The following is a 17444-nucleotide window of genomic DNA, read 5'->3' as shown; positions in this document are numbered from 1 at the left end:
TTACCCTGTGGAGAGGGTGACGTGGCAAGGACCAAAGACTTCTGACCCACAACCAGGAAGGGTCTGGGGCCTGGCCTAAGCCAGGGAACTTGAAAGTGGGTCCTTCCCTGGTCAGGCTGCTATTACCTTGATTGCAACCTTGTAAAAGACCCTGAATCAGAACCACTCATCTACCTTGGGCCTTGGGCCAGGGTGCCTCTGCCACAGAGACAGTGAGATCATAAATATTGAAGGTTTTAAGCTGCTAAGTGAGATGTTATACAACAGTAGATAATGAAAACACAGATGGAATCTATTCTGTATCAAGTTTTAAAAAAAAGACACACCACTTGGGAAAAAGACACCAAGACGTAGTACTTGGTAATACAAGCCTCTGGTCTTGTCCCAGCTCAGGGGATTTGCTCTGCCGGCCATGATCCGCTCAGCTGCCTACCCCAACGCTTTTCCTGGAAAGCCTTCTCCCAGGAGAGTAGTTTCACAAAGAAAAATTCAGTAGGACATGCAGACACATTCACGGAAGACCATGTCGGTGGCCCAGGGAGAGAGATTCTTCCCATTCTGTCACGGGAGCATTCCTAGCTCTGAGGGGCACATGGAATTCAAACACGCTGATACCCAGGAGGGTTCATGGAGGGAGGGGAAGAGGTGGGAGAAGGAACAATCTCTTCCCTCAGACGGGTGGTCTTTACCGTGCAGTTCCTCCTCATATCTTCCCCTCTCTTAGCTGGTTAGGAGAGAGAGAGATCCTTCTTTGCCAGGATTGCCTTTATGGAGGGAAGGTTGAAGGGGTTGTGGACTCTGGAAACACACGCACCGGGAGTCAGGTCTACCTTTGTGAGCTGGGTGAGTGTTAGTGTATTCAAGAAGCTCAGGACACATCACCCCAAATGTGCCACTTGGTAGACTGATTACTTTGAGCTTACAGCCCTTGAGAAACACCAAACACAGAGAGAGACTTTCCCAGTACACCCTGCTCTGCCCCCAAGACAGAGCCTCCAAAAGGAACCTCATTGTCATGTCCCCTTCCTTGGGTTCCATCAACCAGAGAAGATGGACTCCTATCACAGGAAAGAAGACGAGAAGTGGACACCACACCCAGGCACACTTTGCTACAAACTCTCATCTCTCCCATCTGCTTTTCTAAGGGCCCGTTCGTCTTCTCTAAAAACCAGGCACTCTCCCCTATGTTGCTCCACGAGCCCCTCCTTCCCTTATTAAGACGGCAGGTAAGCTCTGAAATCACACACACATCCGGGGGTAATCACTTTTCTGTGTGTGACGCCCTTATGCACATGACATTAAAAAGGAGTAACTGTGTATACCTTTGCTCTGGAAGGAGCAAACCAGAGGGGCAGAAGATGGATCAGAGGCAAGGGGTGGGAGGAGAGGGGCCGCACAAAAGTAGCACAAGAGAATTTGGGGGGTGCTGGTGACAGAAGTGTTCTAGATCTTATTTCTAGTGGTGGCTGCACGCCTGTGTCAAAATTCCCAGACTTGTACATAAACACGATGAATTTTACTGTATGTAAATTATACCTCGGTATACCTGCTTTGGAAAATAGGGGGAAAAGGAAAAGGCAGAGACACAATAATTTTCTTTGTCTAGCCCACTGGGACAGAGGCCCCGGCTGGGGCCACCACCTCTAAGACTGGCCACCGCCTCCTCTCTGCCTTGGGGACTTTGTCATTTGGGGGCACAGAGACTCAGCCCTGGGATGAGGAGGATCAGGGCCACTCGGAATCAGCACGACCATCTACTCCTGATGAACCAATGATTGCACACTGTCCTCTTGCTCGGTTCCCATCAACTAACAGGGGAACGTTATCATCTATCATGGGCATCTATACGTATTCATGTATTTTTTTACTCCAAGCCAGCAAGTAGGATGTTGACACAACCATGAAGCAGTGCCTACAAATCAAACATATATGTTATACGTAAGCTGCCAGCAAACTGATGAATTTGCCCTCCTTTGCACCAGAAAGATCAAGAGCTAGGATGTTAGGGGCACCTGGGTGGCTCAGTGCATTAAGCCTCTGCCTTCAGCTCAGGTCATCATCTCGGGGTCCTGGGATCAAGCCCTGCATCGGGCTCTCTGCTCAGCAATGAGCCTGCTTCTCCCTCTCTCTCTGCCTGCCTCTCTGCCTACTTGTGATCCCTCTGTCAAATAAATAAATAAAATCTTTGGGAAAAAAAAAAAAAAAGAGCCAGGATGTGAGGTTTTCTTCAGTGCAGAAAGTGAGCAATGAGTAAAAGATGGCGACGGTGCCTGTGAATCTCCTTGAAGTTTCCACAAGGATGGGCCCAGCCAGAAGCCTTCATGTCTATGGAAACTACAAAAGACAGTTTGGACAAAAGGAAATGAAACCAGGGCCAGGAAGGGCCTGGCTACGTTCTAAGCAAGACTGAGCTCCAAGGTTGGTCAGTTGAAAGGTAGCTTTAGAGCTTAAAAGGCAAAGCCTAGGGTAACCCAGGCCTGGAAAAAGTATCTTGCAGCCTTGGGGATGCTGGGAGGAAGCCAGATGTCCAGCTTCCCTAGGCCTCGGGGATTCTTGCAGCAAGGCAAGAGCATAGGCCAGAGAAAATAGGGAGGGGAAGGAATACGTCCACCAGGAAAAAGTTCCTGACACCATGAGTGGGATGCCACCTCTCCTCTGCAGGCCCAGAGTTGTCCTGAACTTGTCTCCACTCTAGCAAGACTCAAGCTATAGTAATAGCCCGCCTGCTGTGTCCACCACCAGATGCACCGTCAGGGGGTAAGGGTGTATTTAACTCATTCTTGCATCAACAGCCTCTAGCTCAGTGCCTGGTACTTACGACAACAGCTATCACAACAGGAACAGCTAACCGTTCTGGGATGACAACTAACACACACCTCAGAATGTGTCACGGGTGCTCTCCATTCTTTACCTCCGTTAACTTTTCAAATTCTCAGTGTTAATATTAGTCCATTTTAGAGATAAGGAAACTGAGGCACAGGGAGCTCAAGACACGTGTCCTAGGCCACACTGCTGGTAAATGGCAGAGCTGGGCTGTCTGCTCCAGACTGTATTTTTGGCCGTGGACTAACTGTGCTCAAAGATCTGTTAACGAAACAAGCCAGGGCCCTGGCCTTGCCCTCTTCTCTGGGACTCTCTTTCTCCAGGGCCTCATCTGTCTCTCCCGTCCCAGCTATTACACCTCTGCAGGTGACTCCTAGATCCGTATCTGCAGCCCAGCCTTTCTCTTCAGTGTACTGCCACTGGAGAAAGACATCTCTGCCTTTCAAATGTTTATGGTTTAATCGAGGGACAGATACATAATCAAATACCAGTACATCATTCATTCTGCCAGTCCCACCCCATCTCTCTACCTCCTTTCTCTCTCTTTTTGCATATTGCCCACACATGAATCCCCAAAGTCCATACCCTACTGCCTTCTTCTTGGCAGGGTATAACTGACAAGAAGGGGGGTTGTCCTGTAATCAATCTACTGAACTGCAGAGTCAGTTACTCAAATACATTTCTCTGTTTCTACCATAGTCCCTCAGCACACAGAGCAATTAGTAGGTCGCAGTATTTGCCCTCGGCACAAAACCTGAGAAGACCCGCTCTACCAGGAAGAGTCTGCTTGGAGAGACCAGGGCTCTCGGGGTGGAAGCTTGCTGCCCACCTCAGAATAAATCTATTTATCTGTAAGGATGGAGATGGGGGTGAGGAGTGATCCTGCCAGACGTCTTCCCATGCACGGAGTCATTCACTCACCGTACTCTAAGTACACAGAGCTTGCAGCTAGCCCTTTTCCCTTGGGAACACATGAGTTGGAGAAATGGCAGACCCTCTGCAAGCATCTGTATTAACTGACCTAGTCTTTCATAAATTCAAAAGGAAACCCAGGGTCACAATCTTTATGTATGAGGAAAATCAATATGTTAAAAGACAAGGACCAAGGTGAGAAAACAAAACAAGAAACTCGTTCAAAACAATTTCTAAAAAAAAAGAAAGAAAAAGAAAGAAAGAAAGAAAGAAAGAAAGAAAGAAAGAAAGAAAGAAAGAAAGAAAGAAAGAAAAAGAAAAGGGGAAATAGAATATTCAGGAAAAGAAGGAAAGTTTAAAATGGTCTTATTAAAATGCTCAGATATGTGAGAAGCTATGAAGGGAACATGAATCAGCTGCTAATATATTGGACAAGGGGGAAAACAACTGAATGGAAATTTAAAATGTGATTTCTATGATAAAAATTTAATAGTAGGGCTGGGATGATAAAATTGAGGAAGTTGTCAAGAACATGGAACAAAAGAAAAAGGATACAAAACATGAAAGAAAAGACATGAAGCACCAAACCAGGCATCCAACATCCATCCCAGAAAAACTGAATCCAGTACCTGAAAAAGGACACAACTGAGGAATTAAAAACATATACATTTCCCAGAGTCCCCCCAAATTAACATCTTCAGAATGAAATGTGTCCCCCAAAAGCTCAGTAGAAGAATGAAAAAGGATACATATGCAAATACATCAGTATAAAGTTTTGCTAAGAATAGATATGCTTAAAAGCTGCCATTGGAAAAAATAAGGCACACATAAAGTAAGTCAACTACAAAAGGACAAATGTTTGATTGCCAGCAGACAATGCACCATCAATATTGAAGGTGAAGTGTAATATAGCACCTGGGAAGCACTGAGAAAATGGACCTCATGACACTTGGCAAACTGGCATGACTGTCCCAAGGAATGGCTGGAGCGAGGCAAAAGACACAAGCAGAACATCTGGGTCCTTCCATGCAGACGGAAAGGACAGTGGCAGCCATATGGAGCATAGGGCAGCAGCACACTCAGAGGGCAGACCCTCTGGCTTTCACATCTCCCTGCAGGTACATGGATGCCGATTCACCACCTGCCTCAGGAGAACATCCCAATCAGGGAGCTCTGTCTGGTTTGTTTTTGTATCTGACCTTCTTCCTCTGTCTGACAGCCCACCAGGAGCAAATAATTGATTACAACTCCAGTGTGCTCTGGAGCGCTTACGGGGAGACAGGGTGAATCCAAGGTCAGTCTCTCACAGTGACTCTCCCAGGTGTCCCTGCCCTCCAGCAGGTCCACCCATGATGCCGCCTTGAAGCCAGTTCTTGTGGCAGTCAGTCACCATGGGGACGGAATTCATTTCAGAACCACAAGGGGTCCAAGAGTGTATCTCTCATAGTCTTTCTGGAAAAAAAAAGAAAAAAAATGATGCCTTGGGAATTTCCTTGGAAATTGAGGAATAAAGCTTTTTTCAGTTTCATTGAAGAACAATGTGAGGGGTGCCTGGGTGGCTCAGTGGGTTAAGTTTCTGCCTTTGGCTCAGGTTAAGATCCCTGAGTCCCAGGGCACCTGGGTTAAAGCCTCTGCCTTTGGCTCAGGGCATGATCCCAGGGTCCTGGGATTGAGCCCCACATTGGGCTCTCTACTCAGTGGGGAGCCTGCTTCCCCCCCCACCTCTCTACCTACCTCTCGGCCTACTTGTGATCTCAGTTTGTCAAATAAATAAATAAATAATCTTTAAAAAAAAAATCCCTGAGTCCTGGGATTGAGCCCCACGATGGGCTCCCAGCTCAGCAGGGAGAGTGCTTTTCCCTCTCCCTCTGTCCTTCCCCCTGCTTGTGCTTTCCCTCACTCTCTTAGTCTCTCTCAAGTGAATAAATAAAAAATCTTAAAAAATTACGTAAGAGACAGTGTTAGAAGAAGAAGAAGAAGAGGAAGAAGGAGGTGGAGAAGGAGGAGTGGGAGGAGGGGAGGAAGAGGAGAAGAAGAACAGGGCACCTGGGTGGCTCAGTTGGTTAAGTGCCTGTCTTCAGCTCAGGTCATGATCCCAGGGTCCTGTGATCCCAGGATCGAGTCCCGTGTCAGGCTCTGCAGAATCTGCTTCTCCCTCTCCCTCTCCCTCTGCCTCTCCCCTCCACTAATGCTCATGCTCTAATAAATAAATAAAACCTTTATTTAAAAAACAACAATATGGGTTGGAGGTGTGTCTACAACAATAGAAATTGTGTTCATTGTATCCATAGATACAATGAAAAGGCATATTAGAAGACAACTGTACAGGGAGTTTATAAAACAATTGGCCCAACCCAGAATTTGAAGTCAAAGGACACCAAGATGACGATCCGCAAGAAAGAAATGGATAATACACAAAGATAAACTCAAAATGTATAAAAGACCTCAAAGTGAGGCAGGAATCTATCAAAATCCTAGAGGAGAACATAGGCAGTAACCTCTTCAACATCAGCCATGGCAACTTCTTTCAAGACATGTCTCTAAAGGCAAAGGAAACAAAAGCAAAAATGAACTTTTGGGACCTCATCAAGATCAAAAACTTCTGCACAGCAAAATAAACAGTCAACAAAACAAAGAGGCAACCCACAGAATGGGAGAAGATATTCGCAAATGACACTACAGACAAAAGGCTGATATCCAAGATCTATAAAGAACTCCTTAAACTCAACACTCAAAAAATAGATAACCACATCAAAAAATGGGCAGAAGACATGAACAGACATTTCTTCAAAGAAGACATACAAATGGCTAACAGACACATGAAAAATGTTCATCTTCATTAGCCATCAGGGAGATTCAATTAAAACCACACTGAGATACCACCTTACATGTCAGAATGGCCAAAATGAATGAGACAGTAAACAACAAGTGTTGGAGAGGATGTGGAGAAAGGGGGAACCACTGTTGGTGGGAATGCAAGTTGGTGCAACCACTTTGGGAAACAGTGTGGAGATTCCTTAAGAAATTAAAAATAGAACTATTCTATGACCCTGCAATTGCACTACTGGGTATTTACCCCAAAGATACAGATGTACTGAAAAGAAGGGTCAGCTGTACTCCAACATTCCTAGCAGCAATGGCCATAGTCATCAAACTGTGGAAAAGAACCAAGATGCTCTTCAACAGACAAATGGATAAAAAAGATATGGTCCATATATGCAATGGAATATTATGCCTCCATCAAAAAGGATGAATACCCAACCTTTGTATCAACATGGATGGGACTAGAAGCAATTATGCTGAGTGAAATAAGTCAAGCATAGAGAGTCAATTATTTGGTTTCACTTACTTGTGGAGCATAAGGAATAACACAGAGGACATTGGGAGATAGTGAGGAAAAGTGAGTTGGGGGAAATTGGAGGAGGAGATGAACCATGAGAGACTGTGGACTCAGAAACAAACTGAGGATTTTGGAGGAAAGGGCGGTGGTGGGGCTGGTGTGCCTGGTAGTGGGTATTAAGGAGGTCATGTAATGCATGGAGTGCTGGGTGTGGTGCATAAACAATAAATTCTGAAACACTGAAAAAAATTAGGTTAAATTAAATTTAAAAACATAAAATATAAAATGACATGCTTTTGAGCAATGGTGGAACATAAGAGGATTCATTTGCTCAGTAGGCTTGGATATTTGAACTGCACAGGATTAGCAACATGTGATGTAATTCATATTTGGGTCTGCAACAAATGAAAAATATGTAACTATAATACTGGTGGTGATATCTTATTTTTTGGAGACATTCTGTAGACAGAACACGAGATATAATTATAGGTACAGAAAAGAATTAAAATGATATCACCTGGTAAAAATGATATTCTATCATTGACAAATGAAACAGTAGATGTTATATTAGCTCTGCTGTGCCATTTCCCCCAAAATGATCACCTCAAGTCTATTGAACCAGACGTACATATTGGAGTATATTGCTTAGTTCAGTCTACAATTTTTATATGCCCTTCATGTGCCACTTATTGCCCTGGGTCTTGAGACACGATGCTGAACACGTCCACAATGCTGCCAGGCAGCCCTCGTGGGGCTCACAGGCTAAAGTGGGGGACAGTGCAAGTGACACGAAATTTGTCCTCTTTGACAGCATGGAAACAGTGGAAGACTCGTCCACAATTATGGTAATAACCAAAACCAAAAAATAAAGTTAGAAATGCTTAAAAGTGCTTGCCTCTGAGAAGTGAGACCAGTCAGTGAGGCAGCAGAATTTTAAAAACTGGGTTTTTTTTGTGGTTTTTTTTTCCCCCTTGACTCATTTTGCACTACTTGGAGCTCTTCTAAGTAGAGGGATTATTTTCATATTTTTTTAAAAAATTATAATAATATTATTTCTAACCAGCACAATCAGGGTGGCTTACACTAAGCCTAATTGCTCCAGAAAACACCTGATGTCAGGGCTTTATGATCCCAGATTTTGTGCAAAGAATGTGGAATGGTGCAGCTGGGAGCCATTTGCCTCAATCTACATGGAGAAGATTTGGGTCCTATAATTGTACATCTGGATGTTTTAATAGTGGCATGATATAAAATAAGCCTCTAGAAGCACATTGTGTTGCCCTTTCTGATTTATTGCTCTAAGTTGTTTAAAAACCGCGCATATATGTATTTTTTAAAGCACTGTGAAAAACTGCTTAAGAACATACATACTTGTCTCTATACAAAAACATGTGTTTGGGCATTTCAACCCCTCTTACAGCACATATATAATAGCATGTTGGAACCTAACCATCGTGGGCAATGACCCCTGAAGAGGTGTGTCCAGAGGTCTGTTTTGTCTTATGCCTTTGAGTCCCTCTTGTCGTTCTCCCCCAAACACCTGCAGCGGGGCCCTCTATACGTCTAGAACTTTGGAAGCAGGAAGGGTCATGAGGGAGGATGGTGGTAGGAAGACGTTCCATTTCAGGATGGGGTGATATGGCAGAGAACGAGGGGCCCTGGGACAGGCCAGCTCTGGTCTGGGATGGATGCTTGGGGCATTCGACTTGAGGTGAGCTGTGAGGGGCAGAGCGGAACAGATCTGCTTGGAAGGCAGGGAGAGGGCGTGGAGGCAGTGGGAGAGCTGGCATGGAGTTTAGTTTGATTTGACACAGGGCTGGAATATTAAACTTAATATTTGTAAAGTGCTTGGTATAGGGCCAGACTTATAAGTAGTGTTTAATAAATTATGGCCATTATTATCAAAATAAAATAGAAATTGCCGACATTTGTTGGTCATGCCCTATGTTATTAAATACAGTACGTGGAGAATTATAAAACTGATAGCAGAATTCACCTATATGGATTTCTGAGTGTTCCCCCATCCCACCAGCTTAGGACTTGCTGTCTTTCATTCTTTCCGGCATAAATACTAAGAACCAACTTTGCATAAAGTACAAGGTCAGGTACAAGCAATCAGCATTCTCCCTGACTCCAGAGGGTTCTCAGGTCTCAGAAATTTCCATGTCTTTTGCACTCATGTCTGCCCTGCCGGAACCCCAGGCCCAAGCTCCCAGAAACCCAGAGATCTGCCCTTTTTACACCGACAAAGTCAGAAGCCACACGAATGGTTTTAACTTGGTGAAAGGCAGTAAATTATGCCAAATCCACAAATTCCTTTTTGGATTTTGAGATCCCTTGAACATAAATGCAGATGAAGCAGACCATCCAAAGAGTTGCAGGGAACTCTTCACAAAGCTCATACTTCTCAGGGGTACCAAAGGAGGGCTTCCCTGGATTCTGTCGACTCTTCATTACTGAATTCAAACATTTGCCAAACATGAGCTATTCCTAAGCAGACCTTCTGCACTGGACCCCAAGAACACTGGACAGAGCCCATTCCAAAACACATTCTCATTTTCATCACCAATGGTCCTCAAGGCAGATTGCAATTACCCTCCGTTAGCAAACGTGTTAGGACCCACCAGGCAGCTGTGCACAGTGCTAGGCCCTGGGCTAGGCCCTTTATACACTTTCTCTCATTTAATCTGCATGTGCTGTTAGATAGGAACTACTACCTCTAGTTTATAGATGAGCAGTCCGAGACCCAGAAACATAATTTGCCAGAAACGTCCCACAGAGTTGATGTCAAAGCCACAGCGGAAACCCGAGCCTCCAATCTCCAAACCCAAATATCTCAAATACTGACTCCTGGGCCATGAGATCCCTCACTACGTGCATTCTTTCAGATAAGGTTACTGCTATGAACCTTCTTATGCAGTCTGAGTGAATATTTTCTAGAAAAAGATGGTATTACTGAAGCTATGCGTGTACATTCCAGTCACCTCTGTTTTCTATAGTTACATTTCTAGAAATTACAAAATTGCACTAAGGGATTATTTGTGCCAATTACATTTTTCTTTCCCTCCCTGTACCTCACCACCATCATCACCATTTTGGGGGGGCTCCTTTTTGCCACAGGAGAAGACGCTATTGGAGGGAGCATTAGAACAAGTCTGAAAACACAGCCACAAAGAATCATTGAAGTGGTGTTAGCATTTATCCCATCTTAAGTCTCTCTGCAGGAAGAGACCCTTTAAGTACCAAAGACACATCAGGAGGAATATCATGGGGAGAAAGAGGTAAGAATGAGGATGGAAATTGCCAGTATGCTGAAAAACAGCTGAGAGTCAGAACCCTAAATCTGGTATATATTAAGAGGAAGTGAAACAAAACACTTCTGGAAATGGAGATGGGGCAGACCCATTTCCTTTTACCTTGTTCCTGATGCAGAGATTTCAGGACAGGAGTGTGATCTCCCTTGGAGACTGGGAGGATTAGGGGGCCTGTGCCAGGTGGAGAGAGAGAAGGGAATCAATTCACTGTGTCCCACACTCAACAGAACTGTTGCTACCCACTTGATCTGACCAAATTGTGAGCATGGCCTCCTTCCCCTTCCAGTGCATTAGGGGGCTGAAGAAAGCTCCGATACCAGGTCATACCGGAAAGACTTCTGAACTTGTACCCTGCACGGTCTCATCCCATGCTACTTTATGTCAACGCCATATCAGAAAACCAGTATCTACCTTAGGGTCCACATAGAACAGAAATTCCCAGCAGAAAGGCTAACACTCTACAATTTCATATGGACAGTCTATCATGAAATTTGAATCTAAGAGTTCTTGCAAGTAAACTCAGCCCTACTACTCCTGAGTATTCCAGTGGTCCTGTGATGGTCATCTAGTCTTTCTGGAAAGGAGGGCCACGTGGCACCATCTTTGTTTCTTGTCAGGACAATGTCAGGACCTGCTGATAACATCAGCCTTCCCTATGACAGCCACATGGGTTCCAGCTCTTCCTTCCCAGAGAAGGGAAGTGAAGGGGCAGACCTATGAAACACTGAGGATTTGGGGAACAGGATCATAAAGCCCAGAAAGCACAGCCACAAGCTGAGAATCCTCTTTTCGGTGGGTGTGGGAGGAAGGAGGAGGCAGTGTACAATGACTAGCCATATTCTTAATTTGAAAGAGACTAAAATAAGTAGACCCGTGTGTCTGGGCGAAGTCTGATAAACTGAGTGTCAAAGACTGTGAAAAGGAACCTGATTCTGGTTCATTCCATTATCCATGATTCACTTATACAGTCATTCACTTCTCACCCATTCCTTTGTTTACTCATCCACAATTATGATTGTGTACCTGCTACAGCCCTAGAGAGAAGGCAGGGAAAGACCCAACGATATGAATACAATCCCCCTGCTTTATGGTATGAATCCTGGACGGGTTCACCTTCCAGAAGCTCTTCCCTCTTTTTCTCACGCCAAGCAAAGATTTGATTTCTTATAATTTGCCTGCGCTTTCCTCATCCACTTCTCAGAGCTCTGGAAATATTATCTAGAGCACCACTTAAACAAAAATTATGAAAATGATAATAATAGGCAACACTTATTGAGAGCTTTTTGTATGTCAGGCAATGTTCTAAGCATTTTTTAAAAATTTTTATTTATTTATTTGGGAGAGATCACAAGTAGGCAGAGGCAGGCAGAGAGGGGGGGGGGGAAGCAGGCTCCCTGCTGAGCAGAGAGCCCGATGCAGGGCTCAATCCCAGGACCCCAAGTTCGTGACCTGAGCCAAAGGCAGAGGCTCAACCCACTGAGGCATCCAGGCACCCCTGTTCTAAGCGTTTTAAATAAACTATTTATACATCATAAGAGTATGATGAGCTAGATACTACTGATATGCTGATTTTTCAGATAAGAAAGCTAAGTCATAAAGAAATTAAGCAAATTATGCATGGTCAGACCACATATACGATGGAGAACTGGGGTTTGGATGCATACAGTCTAGCTCCCAATCCTCCATTCTTTGCCATTACAGTATCTGTATAATGGACAAAGTGTTTGGCCTTAAAGAAAATTTAAAGTGTATAGAGTTTCCTTTGCTGACTTGAATGATAGGATTTTAAACATGTTATACTGGTGTTAGTGGAAACTACTGGAAGGCTGTTCAGTACTAAACCCAGTCATTAACAGCCAATCTTGAAGCCAGGTTGTGTTAGTCTTCCACCAGCAGGGAAGAAACACATTTTGCTGAGAATATGTCAAAGTCACACAGCTAATGGGGCCAATGTTCAAACCTGTGCCTAGCACATGGCCTTCAATAAATATTCATTGGGCAAGGAATAAATAAATGCATAAGTAAGATGAAAAAGCAAGCAAGCAGGCAGGCAGGGTTGTGTAGCCCAAAAGTTCATGCTCTATCCTCTGTACTGGTTTCATCTTCATTTTTATTTTATTATTCTTTTTTATTATATTATGTTAGTCACCATACAGTACTTCATTAGTTTTTGAGGTAGTGTTCCATGATTCATTGTTTGAGTATAACACCCAGTGTTCCATGCAATATGTGCCCTCCTTGATACCCGTAGTGGTGGTTTTAAATTTTGTGCCACAGAGGCCTCAAGAAATGAGAAGAGGGATAATGTGGACTAGCTACCTGCAAGAGTGGAACTCCAGGCTTCCTATCCCTGCTCCAATCAGAGTATCTCTGCTTCTACATGTGTTAGGTATTGGAGGACAGGTGTCACCAAAAAAATGTGGAGTAGGGAGCTCCAAGCATCTATCCCTCCGCTGAAGAAAACATTAAGCTGGCAGAAACATGCAGAATCAGGAATGTAATTTAAAAAAAAAAAAAACTTGCAACAACCAGGGGAATGTTTAATGAAGCAGCAGCTGCTAAATTTTAGTGAGAACATTTGGCATTTTTCTTATCCACCTACCATCCCCCATTCCTTAATTTGGCCAGTGGCCATGGTGACAATGACTCATATTCTTGGTGGTGCAGTTTGCTAAAGTCAGAGAGGCAATTCAAACCTTGTTATCAAAGAACTGTCTGGTGGTTCCCTAAGTGATTGGCTCAGAGGCTGCCTTTGTTTTGATGTTCTTGGAATTTTTTCAGTGATGGGATGGTCTCTTGGGTAGCCTTTGTCGAAGGATTTAAAAGCATTATACTACTGACAGTCACCTGGGGAAGGGATGGAGAATGGAAGAAGCAACTGACAGACCAGAAAGTTTGGGAAAGAGGAGTCTGAGGAGGAAGATACCTGAAGGAATAAGGGCATGGAAGGGCTGCCTCGTAGGCCAGGGAGTCTGGAGGGCTATGTGCGTGCCCAAGTCTGAATACATATTCAGAAAAGCCTAAGGTGGCCCTATGCTTATACCTCTAGTTTATCTTTGGGATCCATGTTAACAGGAGGTAACGGTAAGATAGTTGTAGATGGTCTGCCTGAGCACTGAGGGCTATAGTTCAGAAACAACCTGCAAGGACTGCAAATACCACAAAGTATTTTCTGTTTGGTTCTCTTTTTGCCTCCAGGGCATTTAAGGAACTATCTCTCAGGTCACTGCCAGGTAATGGAAGGCATGAGCACACATGGCAAGAAATACACTGTGCAAAATCATTTGGAAAAGTCACTAAATAAGTGGATGGTTGCAGGTCACTATAAGCAACAAAGGCAAGTCATGGAAAGGGGAAGAGAATGTGACTTCTAGAATTATCACACTGTAATATTTAAAATGCCAAACTTTCAACAAAAAATTAGAAGCCTGCCAAGAAATAGGAAACTATGGCCTTTTCACAGAAAAAGAAAATAAATGGACAGAAATTGTCCCCAAGGAACCCAGACATTAGACTTAACCAGACAGACTTTAAACAACCATCTTAAACATGCACAAAGAACTAAAGGAAACCAGAGGAATGCTATTTCAACAAATAGAGACTATCAATTAACAATAAAAGGAATCAAATAAAAATTCTGGAGCAGAAAAGTACAATTAAAATGAAAAACTCACTCGAGGGGTTCAACAGAAGATCTGCCAGGCAAAAGAATCAGTAGCTTGGAGATAGCTCCATTAAAATTATCCAGTCTGAAGAGAAGAAAAAAAATTACCAGAGCTGAAGGGACATGCAGGACATCATCAAATGTACCAACATACACATTATGTGACTCCCAGAAAGGAGAGGAAAGAGAGAAAGAAGCAGAAAAAAATATTTGAAGAAATAATGTCCCCAAAGTCCCTAATTAGAGGAGAGACATGAATCTATACCTCCAAAAAGTTCAATGGACTCCAGTAAGCTAAATCCAAAGGCATCCACAATGAGATACATTTTAATCAAATTATCAAAAGACAAAGACAATCTTGAAAGCAGCAACAGAGAAGCAACTGGTGAGGTACAAGGGATCCTCAGTATACCAGCAGCTGATTTCTTAACAAAAACAATGGAGGCCAGAGGACAGTGGGGTGACCTTTTTAAAGTACTCAGAAAAAGAAAAGAAACCCCTCTCAACCAATAAGTCTATGCCTGTGAAAAGTATGCTCCAAAATGAAAGTGAAATTGAGGGATTTTATTGCTAATTGGCTTGCCTTAGGGTATACTAAGGGAGTCTTTTAGGATGAAATGAAAGAATACCAGACAGTAACTTGAAACCATAATAAAGAAATAACATCATTAGAGGTAACTACATAAGCAAATATGAAAACCAGTATTACTGCATTTTTTGGTTTGTAATTCTTCTTTCTTTTCCTATAGGATTTAAAATAAGAATGCAGAGTTGGTTAAGTGGCTCCTTTTGGCTCAGGTCGCGATCTCAGGGTCCTGGGATTGAGCCCCACGTCAGGCTCGCTGCTCAGCAGGGAGTCTGCTTCCCCCTCTGCCTCTCCACACCTCTGCTTGTGCTCATTCACTCTTGCTCTCTCTCAAATATTTTTTAAAATAAAAGATAAAATAAAAATAAAATACGAAGGCATAAAACAATTATAAATTTTTGTGAACAGGCCCCAAGGTAGGAAGATGTTATTTGTGACAAAAACAACACTTTTTGTGTGCTCTTGAAGTTAAGTTGGTATCAAGGCTTTGCTAGAACTTTAAGATGTTAATTGTAATGCCCAGGATAATCACTTAGAAAATAATTTGGAAAAAAATAATTTTCTAAAAAGAACTTAAAAAATACAAAAAAAAAAAAAGGAATGAGAGGAAATCAAAATGGCACATAAGATTTAAAAAAATGAAAGAAGACTTGACAGATTCTCTTATTCTGGCAAATATGCAAGAATTATCTTTCACTGGAATCTGATATATAGTCTATGGGCAAAATGAGGCTTGTCAGAAGAGAAATTAGCCCAGACATGCTGTTAGCAAAAATGTAATATAAATGTGAAATATCAACTAAGTAATATGCATGGACCAGGAGCTTGACATGTTCCCAGAACCCTTCCCAGTGTTGCTGCAGTGAAACTGATGCCTAGTGCCACAGAGCAGCCCAGGATTCCCCTAAGTGTGATCAGCAAAACACTCATACCATGATGTTGATGGTGTTACAAATGCAGGGACTACTGTGGTCAAATACATTTGGAAATGCTGGGTTAAGAGGAGATCAAGAAATGTCTTTACCAGAGGACTCCTTGAAATTTGTAATACATCATGCACATACACTGAGTCCTCAGGAGAAAGTGATAGCATGAACATCTCCCCAGTTTTTGATTCATGGAAAGAATCTGTCATTTGGGAGACTGGAGCTTCAGGGAACATACATTGGGAAATGGTACAGGGAAGAGTTAAACATAATACGGAGGTTTTCTAGACCCCACGTTCTCCATGACGGTAGGTGGGGTAAAGGTATTTGGGGTTGCTGTGTAATAGCCTGAATGACATCCCTGGCCCAGTGCCCTTAATAGACATGCAACACTTTGCAGATTTTATTATATGATTTAAGTGCAAGGAATAATTCACAGACCATTTTCTCCTATTTAATGTAACACAGGAGAACACAGATTTTGAAGCTAGATAGTCCTAGACTCAGATCTTTATTTATTACTTGCCACTAACCACAGACTTTAGTAAGTTCTACAAAACACCCTCATAACAACATCTAGATTAGTACTAGCTAATAACAGGGAATCCCAACCTAAACAAGCTGACATACGAAACTGACCATTACAGTCTACTCTTGTCAATGTGGCACCTGTACAGACCTTAAACCATACTTAATCTCCGAGTAAAGACAATACAATCATACTTCCACAAGATACAATTATCCCATATACAACCAGGAAGATGCTAATCCATTCCCCCAGAAGAGGATTCAGATCCTTTAGTGATATTCCCTCTTCTCCTTTGATATCCTATAACGTAAATACTGTGATACAAAGTTAACTACTACTAATACATCTTATGTTAGAGGATAAGGAGATAAGACATCAAAGAACTTGTATAAACTATCTGAGGACATCTGTAAAATGGGTTTATAATACCTATGCAGGGTTAATTGCTCATTCATTCAGCAATCATTTGTGTCAGTCAATACAAACTATGTAGTATTGAACTGGACACACCTTTGCCTTTGACTAGCACATAAGGCAATGAGATGATGTCTATCAGGAGTTTGCCACATGGCCTAGAACAGAGTAATCCTTGAGAAGCCTCAGTTGACTTCCCCTTCCTTCTGGAATGGGGTGGCCACAGCTCTCAGAATAACCAGTGGTAGTTTGTGTGTCTTCACTCTACCCAAAGGGACCATTTGTACTGCAGTAGCAAGTCCAGAAAACTTCTTCCAAAACCAAAGAAGCCACCATGCCAGAGAAATAGAGAAGATAGAGCTATTTCCACATTTCTGAGGATGTGTGCAGTGCTTTGTCTTTATGGACACTAAGATGACTCAGTGGTTCCTCTTAAACCCCAATATCCATAGCAACCAAACATTCCAAAGGCTTTGGTAAAAACAAAACAAAACACCAGAATCATCAACTTAAGTGTGAGCAGACACTTAGCAAATTAAAATCTAGTTTTGTAAACTGAAGTAATTGAATATTCACAGCCATTAACATTTTCCAGAGAACTAAGTGTTAAGTAAATATAATACATACAAGAGCTTCACATTGTATTATATTATAGTGTTTATAAAAGAGGTCATGGAAGAATCACAAAATTCACTTTTCTAGAAATGGCAATGGTTTAATCATTGCATTACCAGAAGGCAATTTACCCACAGTTTCTTGCAAAATTCATTTTCCCCATCTCCATCTTTTCTTCTGTAGGCTCAAGGGCATAAGAAGTCAAATATTTGCCAATTCAAAATGATTTGCTTTCTACCACTTTCTTTCTATAGACAATGAAACACATTATGGACCTTACAACCCATCTGTGCATTTTATCAGGCATTTTCAATGTAAGAT

The 17444-nt window shown here is 42.7% G+C and overlaps 1 protein-coding gene across 1 annotated transcript in view; it reads right to left on the bottom strand.

The window, feature by feature from the left end:
* Positions 1 to 5112: 5112 nt before the first annotated feature.
* LOC309841200 (uncharacterized protein) overlaps positions 5113 to 17444 on the bottom strand; it is a 61362-nt gene continuing 49030 nt past the window's right edge. The window contains exon 4 of the mRNA XM_082684131.1: positions 5113 to 5187. Within this exon, the coding sequence (XP_082540257.1) occupies positions 5140 to 5187 (48 nt within the window). The 3' untranslated portion in view covers positions 5113 to 5139. The remainder of the gene's footprint in view (positions 5188 to 17444) is intronic.

This window comes from Mustela nivalis (genome assembly GCF_964662115.1).
Source record: "Mustela nivalis genome assembly, chromosome: 9".
NCBI classification, from domain to species: Eukaryota; Metazoa; Chordata; class Mammalia; order Carnivora; family Mustelidae; genus Mustela; species Mustela nivalis.
Note: the sequence above shows the minus strand (reverse complement) of the source record. Positions and strands in the feature narration are given on the sequence as shown.